Genomic DNA, 18,343 nt, shown 5'->3' on the forward strand with positions numbered 1-18,343 from the left:
TATTATTATTTATTCAAATCATTTGCTATGTCGCTCTTCCAGGGAGATGCTAAATGCATTTCGCTGTCTCTGTACTGTACACTGACAATGACAATTAAAATTGAATCTGAATCTGAATCTGAATCTCTCACTCACACACACGCACACAGCTCTGCAAGTAAACTCTCTTCATTCCTCCTTCAGCCCCATTGTTGACTTGGCAACAGACCTGAATGAATATGCCACAATTGGTACCAACTTCATGAGAAAATGTGTGGAGGAGTGTTTCCACAAAAACCAGTCAAGTGTTGACCAAACAAATACCTCGGTTGAACCAGGAAGTCTGCAATAATCCGAGGCCCAGATCTTGAGTGTTCAAGTTTGGCGATGTACATTGGTATATAAATTGCAGATACAACCTCAATAAGGTCATCACAAAGACTAAAATGGGCATTAGCTCTAAACTGGAGGATGAAGAGACAAGCAACTGCAGATGCTGGTTTACACAAAAGGACAAAAAGTGCTGGTGTAACACAGCAGGACAGGCAGCATCAATGGAGAACATGGATGGGAGACTCATCAAGCCGGAACCCTTCTTCAGACTGATTGTGGTGGTGGGGGGAGCGGGAGAGGGAGAGGAAAAGATTGCTGGGAGAGACATGAGGCCAAAGTTTGACAGGTAATCCATAGACACATGTGAGGGGGTTGTTCATAAGCAGATGACTGGAATAAAGGCCAGGGATTAAAGTAGGTGTGAGACAGACTGATTGAAGAGTTGCAAACTAAAGTTGGAGGAACAATGTAGGAGTAGACGGAGAGGCATAGGAAAAATAGGTTGGAATTTAGGTGGGGAACAGGGGAAGTTCATAAGTTAGTAAGGGCAGAATTAGGCCAGACGGCCCATCAAGTCTACTCTGCCATTCAATCATTGCTGATCTATCTTTCCGTCTCAACTCGATTCTCCTGCATTCTCCCCATATCCCTTGACACCTGTACTAATCAAGAATCTATCAATCACCACCATAAAAATACCAATTGATGGCCTCCAAAGATTTTTGTGGCAATGAATTCCACAGATTCACCACTCTCTAAAGAAATTCCTCCTCAGGTTTTCCAAAGGTACATCCTTTTATTCTGATGCTATGGCCTCCGGTCCTAGACTCTCCCACTAGTGGAAGGGAAGAAAGGGGGATGTGGGGTAGAAAGAGGAGGGGGGGGTTGTTAGAGGTTACCTAAAATTGGAGAATTCAATATTCATACCATTGCCGTGTAAGCTACCCAAGCAGAATATGAAGCGCTGGTCCAGTTTCCATGTGGTGTCAATGTAGCAATGGAGGTAACCCAGAGCAGAAAGGTCATTATGGGAATGGGAATGGAAAGGGGAGTTAAATAGGTAGCAACTGGGAGATAGAGTAGGTATTGGTGGACCAAACGCAAGGGTACAGCATGGGAGAAGGATATGGATGCTCGGCAGCAGGGCAGAGACGCTAATGCTTCCTAACAGTGAGCCTTCACTCCCGGTGGAGCTCTGCGCATGCTTTGATATGGATTACACTAATGTGTCTATTCAGGCCCCATAGCCCCCGATGGTGTTGAATCTCTGTCACCGAGGCCAACATTAAAAGAACCTTCATGAGGTTGAATCCTCAGAAAACATCTAGACGTGGTTGCATTCTCATAACCTGCACGGACCCAACTGGCTGGAGTTTTTGTGGATATCTTCAGCCTCTCATTACTGAGGTTCCCACCTGCTTTAAAAGGGCATTAATATTTCCAGTGCCCAGTAAGAATAAGGTGACATGCCTCAATGACCACTGACCAGTGGCACTAACATCCGTGGTGATGAAGTACTTTGATAGGTTGGTTGGTGCATATCAGCTCCTAGCTCAGCAAGAACCTGTGGGGTGGTATGGCGCAGCTGTGCGGTGCGAAGCTGCACTAGACCACCGCGCACCATCCAGAGTCAAACGGGTTGGTTGAGCGTTTCCACAAACACCTCAAGTCGGCGTTGAAGGCTCGGCTCAGCGGCCCCGATTGGGTTGACCAAGTTGCCTTGGTTTCTTCTAGGCATCAGAACCTCGCCTCAGGAGGACCTCAACGACTCCTCGGCCGAGCTGGTTTTGCGGGTACCTGTGGATTTTCTGCCCGACCCCCGGGATCAGGAGGTCCCGGCTTCGGCCGTGCTAGCTGACCTCCGCGAGCGGGCACGAGCTTTGGTCCCGGTTCCCACTTCCCGACACGGGTCGTATCGCGGTGCATGTACCTACTATGTTACGGGATTGTGCTTATGTTTTCCTTCGTAGGGATGCTCAGCGCTCGCCGTTACAGCGGGTGTACGAGGGTCCATACAGGATACTGAGGACTGGTACCTCGACGTTCATGTTGGACATGGGTGGCAAGGAGGAGTTTCTCCGCCAGCCGCCTTAAGCCAGCACACGTCGACCAGGCTGCCACTCCGCGGCGTAGTTATACGTTTTGCGGACCTCTGTACCTTTTACCCCCGGTTATGTTTCACCGGTCCCCTCTGTTACGCCCGTCCCTCGTTCGCGTTTGTCACGCCCCTCCGGTTCTGTTTTGCCGGCCCATACTGTTACACTCGCCCCGCGATCTCGGACTGTGCGTTCCGGTCGAACAATCCGGTTACCCTTGCGTTTTCCTACCGCGAATTCTGGGGCGGCAGGCACGTAGCAGCGCCTGCTGGCGCATGCAGGTATCGAACCCGGCGTTGGGAAGCCGCGGCCACATGACTGGGGAGGGGCTGCTGTTTTTCGCGAGGTAGTAGTAAGAACCTGTGAGCTAAGAAGCTATTATCAGAATTAAATAAGTTACAAAACTTAGTTGTCGTTCTTGCCACCGCCAAAGGTTTGTAAATCTGAACCTGGATTTTCTTCTTCTTATAGGATTCCGGCAGTGTAGACCAAAGATCGGTGTAGACGCTGCTAAGCGTATTACTGCCCTCTACAGGTCAAAGTTTGAACTAAATTCTTGCATACAGTCCTGTAACTTGCAGGAATTGAAGAACAGCCCTGGATATCAGTTGATGTTTCTCACTGTGTCCAAACAAAGATGAAACAGAAAAAGCCTCAACTCCAAGTCCTGTCGGTCTAACAAACAACTTTTCTTTCTACCCTGTACTTTTTCCATTCTAGGAAAACATGCTTAACTGTCTCATTACTCCCACATTCACACAAGCCAGAAACATGTTTCCCTACAATGCACAAATACTCATTTAACCCACAGTGTCCCAACCTCAATCTACACAGTTTAACTGAGTCCCTACGGGACAGAGATGTACAGAAACATATTTTCCTAACTTCAGATTGTATAGAAAAGTAGTGTCTACCCCTGACTTCCATTTCCCATCCTCTCTGCCATTCTTTTGTTAAGCCCTCTTTAATTATTTCTCTCAGTTCCACTCTCCCCAATGATACATGGATATCTATTTCTCTTCTTAAACTCTCCTTTGCTATGAGGTCCACCTGCTCATTCCCCCTCACCCCAGCATGCCCGGGAACCCAGCAAAAAGTGATGTTACACGCAAACCCAATTCTAGAAAACACACTCAAGATTTCATTTAGAATGTCAGGACGAGCTTTAGAACCCGGATTTTTTTTTAAAATGGGCACATTTCATGCATCTCCTTTCTCCAAAACACCTCCCGAAATGCATCATCGAGTTTTCGAGAGCGGAGAGAGGCACGGGGGCAGATAGGGGCGCAGAGAGGCAAATAAAATAACGTGGAATAATAAAATAACGTGACTTCACCTGAGCCCGTGCTCGCGGTCCGGCAGCCCTGACAGTGAGTTTAAGAAATTCTCCATTGAATTTTATTCAAAGGAACGCGGTGTTAAAACACAATTACATTTACTGCGGAATGTTGATCGATGTATTGATTTTTGTATAATTAATGACAATGTATAATTACTATTTTCCCCTTCTTTCTTAATTTATTGAACTTCTTGTTATTGTTGATGATGGTATCTACTGAGTGTTGTGTTTACATACATGATGTGCTGCCGTATGTAAGAATTTCCTTTTTTCCGTTTGGCGACACAGGAATAAAACACTCTTGGAACTCTTTCCGGACTCCCTGCCTTATACAAAATAATTACTCTCACAAATTGGAAATGATTGATATCCAGTCACGGCACAGCCTCGCGTTTTAACTCTTTGACTTGTCCTGATTCAACTTCAATTTCCTGGATAGACCGTCATTTCCTCCTCGCTCTGTGGCCCATCCCCCGGACAGAAGCGACACAGAGAGAGAGACAGGAGAGAGGGAGCCTCACGGCATCTGACGAACCCGACATTCACTCAATAAGAAGGGTCCCAAACCGAAACATCAGCGATTTCATAGTCAACAGGTGCAGTTCTTTGTTTCTGCATTCACTCCACAAGGTAGGCTTGTATGGGTTGCGACAGGGCGGGAAATGGTGGACACGTGCAGATGTAGGCAGGGGCAAAGATCTCTGCTATACGATCTTTGGGCAGGGGTGTCCAAACTGTAACATGGGTTACCAAGCTTTGGAAACACCGGCATCGATTCCGCGCTCAGTCGCCCACTCCCTCTCTACTACACGGGCCAGGGTCCACCATGAGGTGCCCTGGGTCCTATCAAACCTCTCAGCCGCGCCGATCTTGGACGGAGATCTTTCGGGACGTTTCCAGGGCTGGGGAGGGAGAAGGGGATTGGGAAGGAGGGGGAGGAGGAGGAAGATGGGGGACTGGGGTGGATACCAGATTGAATGGAGGCAGCACTCGGCGGGCCGAATGTTTGATATGTCCGGTCTTGGGGAGGTCGGGTCGGGTCGGGGATGTTGGTTGTGGATTGTTGTTCCTTGCCGCTGGGGAAGAGGAGGGAGGATGTTATCAGCTATCCATATGCACGATACATAACCTCCCTTTCCTCCCCCCCCCCCCCCCCCCCCTTCCTTCCGTCCCCCCTCCTCCCCTCCTCTCCGTTCATGACCTACAAGAAACCAGACCCTCGCAGAGCCGTGTCCTCACCACCACAGTATTCAGGACAACAATGGCGGTTTCTGTACAGGGCTCCTCTCACTGAAGCCTTTCCCATGTCTCGACTTTGTCTGGGTCTATATCCCCTCCATCCCCCACATTCACCCTGATCCCTTTACACCCAGACTCTACACACCTCCCTATCCCTATAGCCCATCACGTCCTATGCCTATCTCTATATCTGTAACACCTGCAGCCCCTACACTCCCCTCCTATCATTGTAACTCCCTCTGGCTATACGTCTCCCTCCTCTGGGGCAACTCGGTCCTGTACTTTAGTTTAGTTTAAAGATACAGTATGGAAACAGGCCCTTCTACCCACTTAGTCTGTGCCAATCATAGATCACCTGTTTGCACTAGTTCTATGTTATTCACCGTCTGGGGCCGCAAAGCTGCATTGTGGTAGTTGCTGCTTTACAGCACCAATAGACCCGGGTTCGATCCTGACTACGGGTGCTGTCTGTATGGAGTTTGTACATTCTTCCTGTGACTGTGTGGATTTTCTCTGGGTGTTCTGGTTTGCTCCCACACTCTAAAGACGTACAGATTTGTAGGTTAATTGACTTTGGCAAATTGCCCCTAGTGTGTAGGACAGTGTTAGTGTGGATTTGGTGGGCCGAAGGGCCTGTTTCCACACTGTATCTCAAGTAAAATACACACAAGAAACAATTTACAGAGGCCAATTAACCTACAAACCAACACGTCTTTGGGATGTGAGAGGAAACCCGTAGGAAACTCTGGGGCAGGAAGAACATGCAAACTCCACACAGACAGCACCTGAGGTCTGGCACTGCGATAGCTGAATGGTTCTTTATTATCACACGTACACACAAACATTTTTACATTCAGTTTTGTAAATTATCACTATACATAAGCAGTCCTAGATTAAGTACAAAGTGTAAAGAAATAGTCCACTGAGACCATATACAACAGTCGCCAGGTTTTGGCGTTGTTTTCAAAGTCCAAGTTGTTTTAAGTGCACGCACACAATCCAGTCAAGTTCCAGGCTGCTGCAGGACTTCCAGCCATTGACTCGATCCGGATCAGCCAGAGAAACGTCATCCCCTCTCCTCGCCCAGCCACCATTTAGCATTTGTGTTCTGGGGTCACCTCCTGCAACTGACCTTGAAGGTGCAGAAGGTAAGAGCCCGGGTCCTCTAACAGGCCCTTTGTGTTTGTGTCAATCACTGCTCACTCCCTCCACCCTCCTCACTGGTCCTCGGGGACAAGCAGGGGCCATGAATGGCGAATTCCCTCTTCAGGGTAGGCTGCGGCACCACGGTCTACAGCTGTGCCACTGTGACGCTTTCATTCTGTCCTTGCCTCTTTCGAATTGTGGAACTCCTTGCCACCCAAATCCCAGGGCTTCTCACAGCCCCCTCACCAGTTCTGAATCCATCTACCCTCGATCAGGCCTGTTGTAAATTCTGTGTTTGCTCCACAGATGGAGTCGATGAGGAGGTTTCTCTTCCTCCTCCGCAAAGTCGTCAATTCAACTCAAAAAGATTGTCAGGTGAGTGCCCAGTGCATCTTGGGAGAGGCAAGCAGGTTCCATTCCTCAAGGTTTGCACCCTCTCCCAGCAATGTTCAAGCCAGAGGCGGGCAAAGCAAGGTCTTTTCCGGTGTGTCCCATGCAACAGCCAAGAATAGTCATAAGAGCCACAGTGATACAGCATGGAAACAGGCCCTTTGGCTCAACTCGCCCACACCGGCCAACATGTCACCTGCTACACGAGTCTCACCTGCCTGCGCTTGGTCCAAACTTGTCCTATGCATGTACCTCTATAACTGTTTCTTAAACGTTGAGGTAGTCCTAGCCTCAACTATCACCTCTGGCAGCTTGTTCCATTCCCCTTTACCTTGAACCTATGTCCTCTGGTCCTCAATTTCCCTACTCTGGAAAAGAGATTCTGTGCATCTACCTGATCCATTCCTCTCATGATTTTATACACCTCTATAAGATCACTCCTCATCCACCTGCTCTCCGAGGAACAGAGACCCAGCCGACTCAACCTCTCCCTATAGCGCAGGTCCTCTCGTCCTGACAACATCCTCGTAAATCTACTCTGAACCTTTTCAAGCTTGACAATATCTTTCCTGTAACATGGTGCCCTGAACTGAACACAATACTCTAAATGCGGTCTTACTGTTGTCAGAATAATCTGTCAACACCAGACTGTTTAAGCCGGGTTTATTTAATCTAACAGAGCTCTGGGAGAAGCGCTAAACCTTCAGGTAGTACAGTCGCCGACTTCTCCACGATTGCCTTTTGAGTTTGACCTTTATACAGGTCAGTCGTTTGACCTGGAGTCAGCTTGTTAGGCAGGAGTGATAGCTGACTAGCAGATATTAGAACTTGCTATCGTACACTGCAGTTGTACATAGATACAGAATCAGTCTAACAGATGCCCGCCATTTTCTTGCTCAAGCCATGGTAGTATCTTGTGCTTAAGTCAGCACATTTTAATGTCTTTACACATAGTCCATTTTGTACCAGGCATCCATCTTGTGCCATCTGTTTTCGGATCCTACCTCTTCATCACCAATGTCTTATACAACTGCAACATGTCATCCCAACTTCTATCACTGACTCATGAAGGCCAATGTGCTAAAAGCCTTTTTGATCACCTTATCTACCTGCAACTCGACATTCAAGGACCATGCACCTGCATTCCTAGATCTCTCTGCTCTACAACACTCCCCAGAGGCCTAACATTCACTGTGTAGTCCTGCCCTTGTTAGATATCCCAAAATCAACACTTCACATTTCTATGTATTAAATTCCATCAACCATTCCTCAGCCCACCTGACCAATCAATCAAGATCCTGTTGCAATCTTTCCAACCATCTTCACTATCTGCAAAATCACTCACTTTTGTATCATCAGCAAACCTGCTAATCTTGCCCTGTATGTTCTCATCCAAATGATTAATGTAGATGACAGTCAATAGTTTCAGGTCTCACCCATACAAGCACCAATATCTACCTCCTTAATTTGGGAGCCAGTCTGGCTGACAGAGGCACAGCATTGTCCAACTCCCAGTTGAGCCACCCACTCAGGAACAGCAAGATCCAATGTGATAGAATGTCATGTCATAAGGAATTGGAGTAGAATTAGGCCATTTGGACCATTCTCTCCACATCTACTCTATCCAAGCCTTTCAATATTCTGTATGTTTCATTTCGGTCCCACCTCATTCTTCTAAACTCCAGCGAGTACAGGCCCAATGCCGACAAACCCTCATCATAGGTTAACCTACTCATTCCTAGGATCATTCTTGTAAACCACATCTGGACTCTCTCCAGAGCCAGCCCATCTTTCCTCAGGATATGGTGCCCAAAATTGGACACAATAATCCAAATGTGGCCTTACCAGCAACTTATAGAGCCTCAACATTACATTCCTGTTTTAGTATACAAGCCCTCTTTGAAGTAAATGCTAGCATTGAGTTTGCTTTCTTTACTACCGATTTGACTTGCAGATGAACTTTTTGGGAATCCTGCACCACCATTCACAAGTCCCTTTGCACCTCCGATTTCTGGATTCTCACCCAATTTAGAAAGTAGTCTACATCTTTATCCCAACAAGCAAAATGCATGACTCCACACTTTGCTGCACTATGTTACATGTATTGGGGCCCCATGCATACAGGTACAAAGAGATCCAACAGGTCCACCCATCCAGGTATGACAACATGCAAATCCCTAGGATGGAATGGGCCACACCACCACAACCATAGCAAGATCCAACCCAGTAGAATGGCAAAGGGTTCTACCCACACCGGCACACAATGTAATGGGAATGGGTTCCAACAAGATACGGTAATATATCAGCACCTGGCAATGCCAGTGCTTTCCGCCTCTACATGCACAGCAAGACCCAAATACCTGGATTGGCAGTGGACTCTACCCACACTGGCACAGCAAGATCCAACTCCCTAAAGCAACCATAGGTCCCGCCCATGCACAAGAAGACCCTGCTCCCAGGAAGTCTCAACCACGCATCGCAATACCCTAGTGGTTCCCATACATTCACACACAGCAAGATCCACCTGACTAACAGGTCCAACCCACAAAGACACAGCAAAATCTAAGTACTTTGAGTAGTGGCAGGCTGCACCCATACAGGAACACAAGGTCTCCAAGCCAATCCTTTGCTTCCTGTTTCCTTCCACATGCATGGGCATGGAGTTCCACGTGGCATTCGTGATCCTCAGAGTAGTTGCCTGGAACGTGTCGGTAATACCCCCTGTGGAGGAATATCCTCTAATGGAGAACCCAGATAGTGGGTTCTCTTGTCAGAGTTGTGGGCGAGGTCAAGGCTCAGGTTTAATGGGATCACACAGCTTGGGGATGGTCGGCCAGAGATTTCTGTGTTTGGGGATGAGAGGACTTGAGGATCAGTGATCTCGTGTTGGGGGAGTCACAGGGTACAGGGCTGGAGGATCAGAGGGCTTGATGTTAGGGATCAAAGGTTTCAGAATTTAGGGCCCGAAGACTCTCGCAGTTCAGGGGTCAGTCTCAAGGGTTAGAGGACTTGAGGTTTAAGTATCAGCAGGCACAAGTATGGGGGGTAGGGGGGCGGTGGTGGCCAGAGGGTTTAGATTTAGGCCAGGGTAAGAGATCAGATTTTAGGGCTTGAAAACTCAAAGGTTGAGGTGGGGTCAGGGGCACAGTTGGGAATGGGGTGCTGCACTTATGGAAAGCTTCACCTGGCCTCAGTCTGGCATCCAACAATATAAATCTCCTTTGTGTCTTCCACAGGCTGCAGAGAGCAGAGAAGAGAGCAGAGCTGTCATCCATGCTGGTGACCATCCATGTACTGGAAATTCCCCTCACTTCTAACTGTTTCCGTTGTCAACACTTCTTCCCCATAATCTCTCCCATCGACCTGTGTATCACATCCTCCCTCACTGTCCAATGTCTTTATTTGTTGTTTTTTTTGCGTTTAGTGTGCCCACGATGTTGCAATAAGTAGCAATGTTATTATTCTATTCCTGCTGCATTTAACAATTAAATACTTATAATTAAGAGCCTCCCCCCCCTCTTTCTCCATCTCTAACCTTCTCCTTGCATTGCTCCCTCCATTTCTTCTCCATCCCCATCTCCTATGCTGCTGTTGATGTATCTTTTGCCTGATTTCTCCTCTCTCCATTTCCTTATCCCCAATCTCTTCCTCCCTCGATGTCTATCCAACCTCTCTACCGCCATCTCTCCTCTCTCCCATTGCATCTCTCTTCCAGTCCTTCTTTCCATTTTTACTGCCCCTCATTTGATCTCTCTTCCTCTTTCCCTTGTTACCATCTCATATTATTGTTCCATCTGTTGTCCCCTCAATATTTATCTCACAATAGCTGTCTCTTTCCTTCCAGTCCCCTGCCCTGCATCTCACTCCACAGACACAGGAGAGTGGGAACTCCTGCAATGCTGTGCAGCTCCTTCAGTAAGCTTATATAATTCAGTCTTCTCCATCTCTGTCTGTGTCTGTGCATCTCCAATCTTAGCGGCTGACTTTAACTCCCCAGTATTGATTGGAACTTGCTCAGTTCCAACGGCTTAGTCGAGGCAGAATTTGTGAGCTGTATCCACGAGGGTTCTTAAAACAGTATGATGATAGTCCAACCCGAAACGAGAACTACTGGACCTTTCGTTTGGAAATGAGCCTAGCCAGGTGACTGATATATCAGTGGAAGAGCATTTTGAGGATAGTGATCACAACTCCATTAGTTTTAATAATTAGAGATTATAACTAGAGATGATGCCTGTCCCGCTGAGTTACTCCAGCATTTTGTGTCTACCTTCCATTAGTTTTAAGATTGTTTTGAATAGGGAGAAGGCTGGACATCGCAGAAGGTACTAAATTAGAGTACAGCAAATTACAACGTTACATTGTGCATGAGTTCAGGAGGGTGTACTGGGAGCAATTGTTATTGGGAAAGTTCACGTCTGACATGGGGAAATCGTTTAAAGGCCAGTTGATTGTGGTTCAGAACCGGCATGTGCCAGTAAGTAGGAAGGATAAGGATGGCAAAGCGAGGGAACCTTGGATGACCAAAAAGGCTGCAAAATTTGTCAAAAACTAAAAGGAAGTTTTAGTGGATGAAATTAGACAGGCCCCTTGATGTGTGTAAAGAAAGGAAGCAAGAACTGATGTGGGCGATTAGAACAGCCAAAAGGGGCCATGAATTGACTTTGGCAAAGTGGATTAAAGAAAATCCCAAAGATTTTTAATACCAATATTTAAAAACAAGAGTGTAACCTGGGATAAGGTAGGATTGCTCAAAGAAGGGAATTTGTTCTTGGTGTTTGAGGATGTAAGCGAGGTACTTGCATCGGCTTTCACCAAGGTAAAAGGCATGGAGTACAATGAGATCAATGTGGAGATTACTAATATATAAGGACAGTTTGGGATGAAGAAGGAGGAGGTGTTGGGGTGCTTGGTGACCAGTGTTGTTCTGCAGGGGTCTGAGCTTTGTGGTTTGTGATACATATCAATGACTTGGACGTACCATGGGTGGGTTGTTTAGTAATTTTGCAAAGGACGCCAACATTTCTGGGGTCTTGAACAGTGAGCAAGGCTGCCAAGGTATATAGCAAGATATAGATCAACTGCAGAAATGGGCTGAAAAACGGCAGATAGAGTTTAATCTGAGCAAGTGTAAGATGTTGCATTTTGGGAGGTCAAAGGTATGGGGGAAATATACAATTATTGGCATGACCCTTAACAGCATTGATGCGAAGATGGATCTTGGGGTCCATATTCCCTGAAAGTGACACCACAAATAAATAGACTGGTAAAGGTGTCATATGGTATGCTTGCTATCATAGGTCAGGGCCTTTATAAGAGTCAGAAAATCTCTGGTGCGGTTTTATAGCACTTGGTTAGGATTCATTTGGAGTATCGCGTGCGTTTCTGGTAACCCCATTACAACAAGGATATGGAATGCAGAGAGGCTATTTCCTTCGCTCCATAGATGCTGCTGCACCTGCTGAGTTTCTCCAGCATTTTTGTGTATCTTCGATTTTCCAGCATCTGCAGTTCCTTCTTAAGCATTTTCCCAGGATGATGCCTGGATTAGCAGGTATTAGCTACGCGGAGATGTTGGACAGCCTCGGCTTGTTTTCTCCACAACACTGCAGTTTGTGGGGACCTGATACAAGTATATAAAATGATGAAAGGCAGAGATAGGGTAGAAAGTCAAAACCTTTTCCCCAGGATGGGAAAAATCAAAGATGGGCAAAGTTTAAAGGAAATGTGCGGGCAAGATTTTTACACAGAAGTTAGTGAGTGCTGGAATGCACTGCCTAGGTTGGTGGTGGAGGCAGATATATTAGTGGCATTTAAGAGACTTTGGATAGGCACATGGATCTACAGGGAATGGAGGAATATGGATTATGTGTAGGTGGATAAGAGATGGTCTTGGCATCAAGTAGACACAATAAACTGCAGATTCTGATTCTCTCGCGCTCTCTCTCTCCCTCCCTCCCATTCTTAATTTCTTAGTATCCGTTAATTAGTGTGTGCGTGCATATGTGCATATTGGTCATTCACCGTCTCTCTGCTGTTAAGTATTGTGCACCAAGATGTGCCGTATTTCCTTCACCAAGGATTATTCTTGGTTTTGATGTATCATCTAGTTCTTTAAAATCAGGGGTTGCCAGACTGACTTTGTCAAAGTATGTTTTCCTTGTTTTGTCAATTTTTTTTTCATTTTAGGAGGAAGTGCACCTCTGTTTCAACCTCATCTGGCAAACAGTGGCCGCATATTCAGTTTTCTCTTGGTTGCCAGAATCTCTTCTGTCTTCCTTTTTTCCAACTCTCTCTCTCTCTCTCTCTCTCTCTCTCTCGCTCTCTCTCTGTCTGTCTGTCTCTGCTCTCGTCTGTCTGTCTCGCTCTGTCTGTCTGTCTCGCTCTGTCTGTCTGTCTCGCTCTGTCTGTCTGTCTCGCTCTGTCTGTCTGTCTCGCTCTGTCTGTCTGTCTCGCTCTGTCTGTCTGTCTCGCTCTGTCTGTCTGTCTCGCTCTGTCTGTCTGTCTCGCTCTGTCTGTCTGTCTCGCTCTGTCTGTCTGTCTCGCTCTGTCTGTCTGTCTCGCTCTGTCTGTCTCGCTCTGTCTGTCTGTCTCGCTCGCTCTGTCTCTGTCCCTCCATCTTTCTATCTGCCTCTGTCTGGTATCTCCTCTAGTTACTTGATCTCCAGCACTCATATATGTATAATTCCTCCTTTTCAGATCTGCTGAAGATAAACAAGTGTTTGGTTGCATATCTCGTACTAATGATAATCCATGCACGTAAGAACAATACGGGTAGTTTAAACAACTGGATAGTTGTTCAGTGTTAAATATTTAAGATAACAAGTGAAGTGATTGTAATGCTATCTACTGATGTGTATAAGGACATGGCATACCCAGGAACACTGACCAGTTCTGGTCTCCTACCATCGTTAAGTTTAAGATCACCTGCAAACTTACTTATCGTAACTCAGACATTCACATGATTAATGTATCTCAGCAACGTCAAGGGTTCTAGCTCCAATCTTAGTGGGGTCCCACCACTCACAGACTGCCAATAAAAAAAACAACCCCCTCCCACCACTCATTGTGACTTATTACCAAGCCAATTTTGATTCCAACTTCATCAAACCCTCAATACCCTTTGTCATCCATGGGTTCCCTAACTTTACCTTGAAGAAAGTCTGAAGAAGGGTCTTAAGTGGCCTTTGTCACTCTTATGTGTTGCAAGAAGATCAAGCACTCAACATATGCGGTGACTTTCTTCAAGGGTAGAAGTTTGGAGATAGACACAAAATGCTGGAGTAACTCAGCGGGGGGGACAGGCAGCATCTCTGGAGAGAAGGAATGGGCGACGTTTCGTATCGAGACCCTTCTTCAGACTGATGTCAGTGAGGTGGCGGTACAGAAATAAAATGTAGACAAGAGACAGTAAGAATGGTCGGAGAACTGGGAAGGGGGAGGGATGGAGAGAGAGGGAAAGCAAGGGCTACTTGAAGTTAGAGAAGTCAATGTTCATACAACAGGGTGTAAGCTACCCATGCGAAATATGAGGTGCTGTTCCTCCAAATTGTGCTGGGCCTCACTCTAACAATGAAGGACAGAAAAGTCAGTGTGGGAATGGGAGTTCAAGTGTTGAACAATAGAGAATAGGTGCAGGAGTAGGCCATTCGGCCCTTCGAGCACCGCCATTCAATGTGATCATGGCTGATCATCCACAATCTGTTCCTGCTTTCTCCCCATATCCCCTGATCTTTAAGAGCTATCTTTAAGAGCCCTAACTAGCTCGCTCTGAAAAGTATCCAGAGAACCGTCCTCCAGCGCCGTCTGAGGCAGAAAATTCCACAGACACAACTCTCTGTGTGAAAAATCGGGAGATCTGGTAGGTTTAGGCGGACTGAGCGGAGGTGTTCAGCAAAACGATCGTCGAGCCTGCGCTTGGTCTCGCTGATGTATCGGAGTCCACGTCTGTATAGTTTGGAGAGTTCAGAGCAAAGGAAACATAAAAAATTGTGAAAGACCAATGTAAGGAAAAATGTTGCAAGGTTCACAAGTAAGGGGGTGGACATTCAGGACAGATGGGGGGGGGGGGGGGGGGCAGGATTTCTTCACCCAGATGGGATGAATCTTGGAGAACTCTCCCTCCAAGAGGTTGTCACTGAGGATGTTCAATGATAGCGGTTCTTTTAAGATATATAAGGAACCAAAGATTACGATGTTGGATAGGTAAATTGTGCTGGGATAGAGCAGATATGGTATCGGATGGTGCGATAGGCTCAAAGGGCTTCTATTTCTTGCATTACATTTGCAGCGGATAGCGGTGGCAAATGCGGGAATGTATCAAACTGCACATTGCATGAGGTGTTAATATGGTCACGTACTCACACACTTTCCTCTGTTAGGCCCCACACTAGCGCAGATCAATGAGGCTGTGGAGATAACAGGATTGATGGGGGGAAATGCCACACTGCCCTGCTATATGGAAGATGGAGAGACAAATGGATTGATGGTATACTGGCAGACCAGGGACTTGACTGCTTGGGTATTCAGAAAGAATAAGTATGAGTGGAAGCATGTTCACCCATCCTTTCACAGTCGTGTGGAAGTCTCGATCCCAGGCATCAGCTCAGGGAATCTGTCAATGAACCTTCAGCAGCTGGAGCTCAACGACACCGGAGAATATGAATGTGTCATCACAAGAGACGGTCAACCCGCTGATACTTTCAGCATAAAACTCAAAGTGATGGGTAAGTGCAGAGTCTGTGTACCCCTGTAACCTACCCACCCCTCTCTATTCCTTTTCTGTAAACAATCTGCATTGCTTCCGGTAAACTCCCCTCCCATTCCCTTCCCTTCTTGTAACCTTCACCAATCTCTGTTCCTTTCCTGCACACTCCTCCATTGTCTCATCGTGTAACCCCTCCCTGACCTTTCCGATGACCTCTCGCCCTACCTCTCCCCCTCATCTGTCTCTCCCTATGACCGCTTCACCTCTCCCTGACCTTTCCCATGACCTCAGTTCCTCACTCTCCCCCGCCACCCTCCTCCACCACTCCTTGTTACCTTTCCACCTCTCCCTCTCCCACCCTGTGACCTATCCCCTCCTTGACAACACAGAATACAAAACAGTACCGCACAAGAACAGGCCCTTTGGCGCACAATTTCCATGCCACACATGATGCCAAGTTAAACTAATCCCCACTGTGTGCATTTGATCTGCATCCATCTATTTCCTGTATATCCGCACGCCTGTTTAAAAGCTTCTAAAATGCCGCTATCATTAAGATGTAATGCCCCTGTCCCACTTAGGAAACCTGAACGGAAACATCTGGAGTCTTTGCGCCCCACACAGGGTTTCCGTCTGGTTCCCGGATGTTTTTGTCAGTCTCCCTACCTGCTTCCGCTACCTGCAACCTCCGGCAACCACCTGCAACCTCCGGGAACCGCACGGAAACCTTGGGTGGGGTGCAAAGTCTCCAGAGGATTCCGTTCGGGTTTCCTAAGTGGGACAGGGGCATTAGGGATTCCTAATGACTGTCATATGGATTAAGAACTGGCTTGTAGATGGAGGTTCTGGTGAAGGTAGATATTCTGGATCGAGGTCTGTAACCTGTGGAGTTATATATAAAACCTATACGTACATATAGACTGGTTCATGAGCAAGTTTGCAGGTGACACCAATGTAGGGAGGAGTTGCAGACAGTATGGAATATACAGGATATAGATCAGCTTCGGAAATGGGCGGAGAAGTGGCAGATGGAGTTTAACCCGAGCAAGTGTGAGGTTTTGCACTTGGGGAGGTGAATGTAAGGAGAAATGATACTGCTACGGGCAGGATATGCAGAGGGATCTTGGAATCCAAGTTCATAGCTCACTAAAGGTGGCAGCACAAGTACATGGGGTGGTAAAGAAGGCATATGGCTTTGCTTGCCTTTATTGGTAGGGGCATTGAATATAAGTCAGGAAGTGATGATGTGGCTCTATAGCACTTTGGGCCACTTTTGATGTATCACGTGTATTTGTGGATGCCCCATTAAGGAAAGATGACGAGGTTTTGGAGAGGGTGCGAGTCGGTTTACCAGAATACTGCCTGGATTAGAGTTTCAGCTACAGGGAGAGATTGGATAAACTTCAATTTTTTTCACCAGAACGTTGGAGGTTGAGGGAAGACTTGATAGATGTATAAAAATTACAAGAGACGTATATAGGATGGACAGTCAGAACCTTTTTCCCTGGGTAGAAACGTCCAACACCAAGAGCATGTTTCATAGTCCATCTCTTTCTCTCTGCCCCTTGGTCCTTTTCTCTAAGTCCCTAGACTCCCCTAATTCTACATCAAAAATTAATTTTGCCTTATTTTAACTTCTCTGCAGAGCCTGAAGTTGTAATGGAACCAATCAATCCAATTACCAGAAATGACTCCAGTGCCATTAATGCAGGTGAAGACCAGTGAAATGTTCTCTCACCCCTCTCCTCCCCCCTCTCCCCCCTCTCCCCCCCCTCTCCCCCCTCTCCCCCCCCCTCCCCCCTCCCCCCCCTCCCCTCCCCCCCCCCCTCTCCCTTCCCCTCTCCCTCCCCCCTCCCCCTCTCCCCCCTCTCCCCCTCTCTCTCCCTCTCCTCTCCTCCCCTCTCTCCTTCTCTATCCCCTCTCCCCCTTTCTCTATCTCCCCCTCTCCCCCCCCTCCCCCCCCCCTCTCCCCTCCCCCCCTCTCCCCCTCTCCCCCTCTCTCCCCTTCTCTCTCCAGCTGCATCTTTCTAACCCTTCTCATCCATTCGCTTTATCTCACTCTTTTCTCACTTTCTCCTTCACACCCTCTCTCTAACTCCATCTTTCTCAGCTACTCTGCCACTCTGCTATCAGAATACTTCACATGGGATGTGAGTGACTGGTAAGTATATCTTTATTTGTCAGCAATTGGCAATGGCTTGTCAACCAAGGAGAACAGTTGAACAAGAGACTGCTCTACGGACTCAAAGCATGCAGCCTTTTTATACATTTTTTGATAGGGACTTACCCATGGAGTGGGTCATATACAGTTTTTCCCACGGTTGGGTATTGTGATCCAGTATTCTGCCCTTACTCCCAGGAACACAACATTATAATTTAATAAAAACAAGATATGCAATTGTTGTCTTTGTGGGCCAGTGTGAACATTCATGTTTAGCCTAGCACTGATGGGAATTGTAGAGGGCTGCCATAAGGGTGTTGGGGGGAGGTAGCACATATTTCACTGGTTGGGTCTTAATGGAGGGAATGCTGAGATTCTCCTTTAGAAATCCCAAGTAATTTCCACCCTCTCTGTCTCTGTATTTCTCTATCCCTGGGCACCCCTTCACTACCTCCTCACTTTAACCCTGCATAGATTACTTTCTCCCTTGTCACTCCATCCTCTCTCTCTCCCTCACTCTTTGTCTCTCATTTTATTTCTCACTCTCATTTTCTCTCTCTCTACCCTCCTGTCATATTTTCTAAATTTTAATATGTTGTCTCTCATTTCTCGCCCTCTTATTCTGATTCCCCAATGTCACACTGTTTTAATTCCCTCCCCCTCTTAAAATTCTTCTCTTTTACAGGTCTGGGAACAGGACGCAGAGAGCGATATTTTCTCCTGATACCTATCGGTCTTTTATTAGGAGCATTATTTGTGATTTTTAAAAAAATAATCTGAAATACTACAAATCACTTTCAAATAGAAAAATAAAATAAAAAGTGAAGTTGAACCTATCCAACATGTACTCTTTCTTGTTTCTGAGGGGCCTCCAGGGAACCAGTGGGCTTCCTCTCCAGGGACAACCGGGCACATTGGAAGAGGAGCAGACGGCTCCCTCAACAGTCCACCAC

The 18,343-nt window shown here is 46.9% G+C and overlaps 1 protein-coding gene across 1 annotated transcript; it reads left to right on the top strand.

The window, feature by feature from the left end:
- The first annotated feature begins 4,283 nt into the window (after positions 1-4,283).
- zgc:194627 (uncharacterized protein LOC799208 homolog) lies at positions 4,284-18,227 on the top strand. The gene is made up of 8 exons (XM_055654707.1): positions 4,284-4,377; positions 6,439-6,507; positions 9,759-9,801; positions 10,367-10,437; positions 13,222-13,296; positions 14,904-15,248; positions 16,875-16,940; positions 18,076-18,227. Exons 4-8 carry the CDS (start codon positions 10,419-10,421, stop codon positions 18,168-18,170), a joined length of 600 nt encoding a protein of 199 aa, XP_055510682.1. The 5' UTR covers positions 4,284-4,377; positions 6,439-6,507; positions 9,759-9,801; positions 10,367-10,418; the 3' UTR covers positions 18,171-18,227.
- Positions 18,228-18,343: the final 116 nt, after the last annotated feature.

This window comes from Leucoraja erinacea, chromosome 24, assembly GCF_028641065.1.
Source record: "Leucoraja erinacea ecotype New England chromosome 24, Leri_hhj_1, whole genome shotgun sequence".
Taxonomy (NCBI): domain Eukaryota; kingdom Metazoa; phylum Chordata; class Chondrichthyes; order Rajiformes; family Rajidae; genus Leucoraja; species Leucoraja erinaceus.

Bases quoted from the DNA above. Each gene is read 5' to 3' on its own strand.
- zgc:194627 (XM_055654707.1), top strand. The intron at 15,249-16,874 runs GTAAGTGCAGAG...ACTTCTCTGCAG, and splicing joins CATAAAACTCAAAGTGATGG to AGCCTGAAGTTGTAATGGAA. The intron at 16,941-18,075 runs GTGAAGACCAGT...TCTCTTTTACAG, and splicing joins CTCCAGTGCCATTAATGCAG to GTCTGGGAACAGGACGCAGA.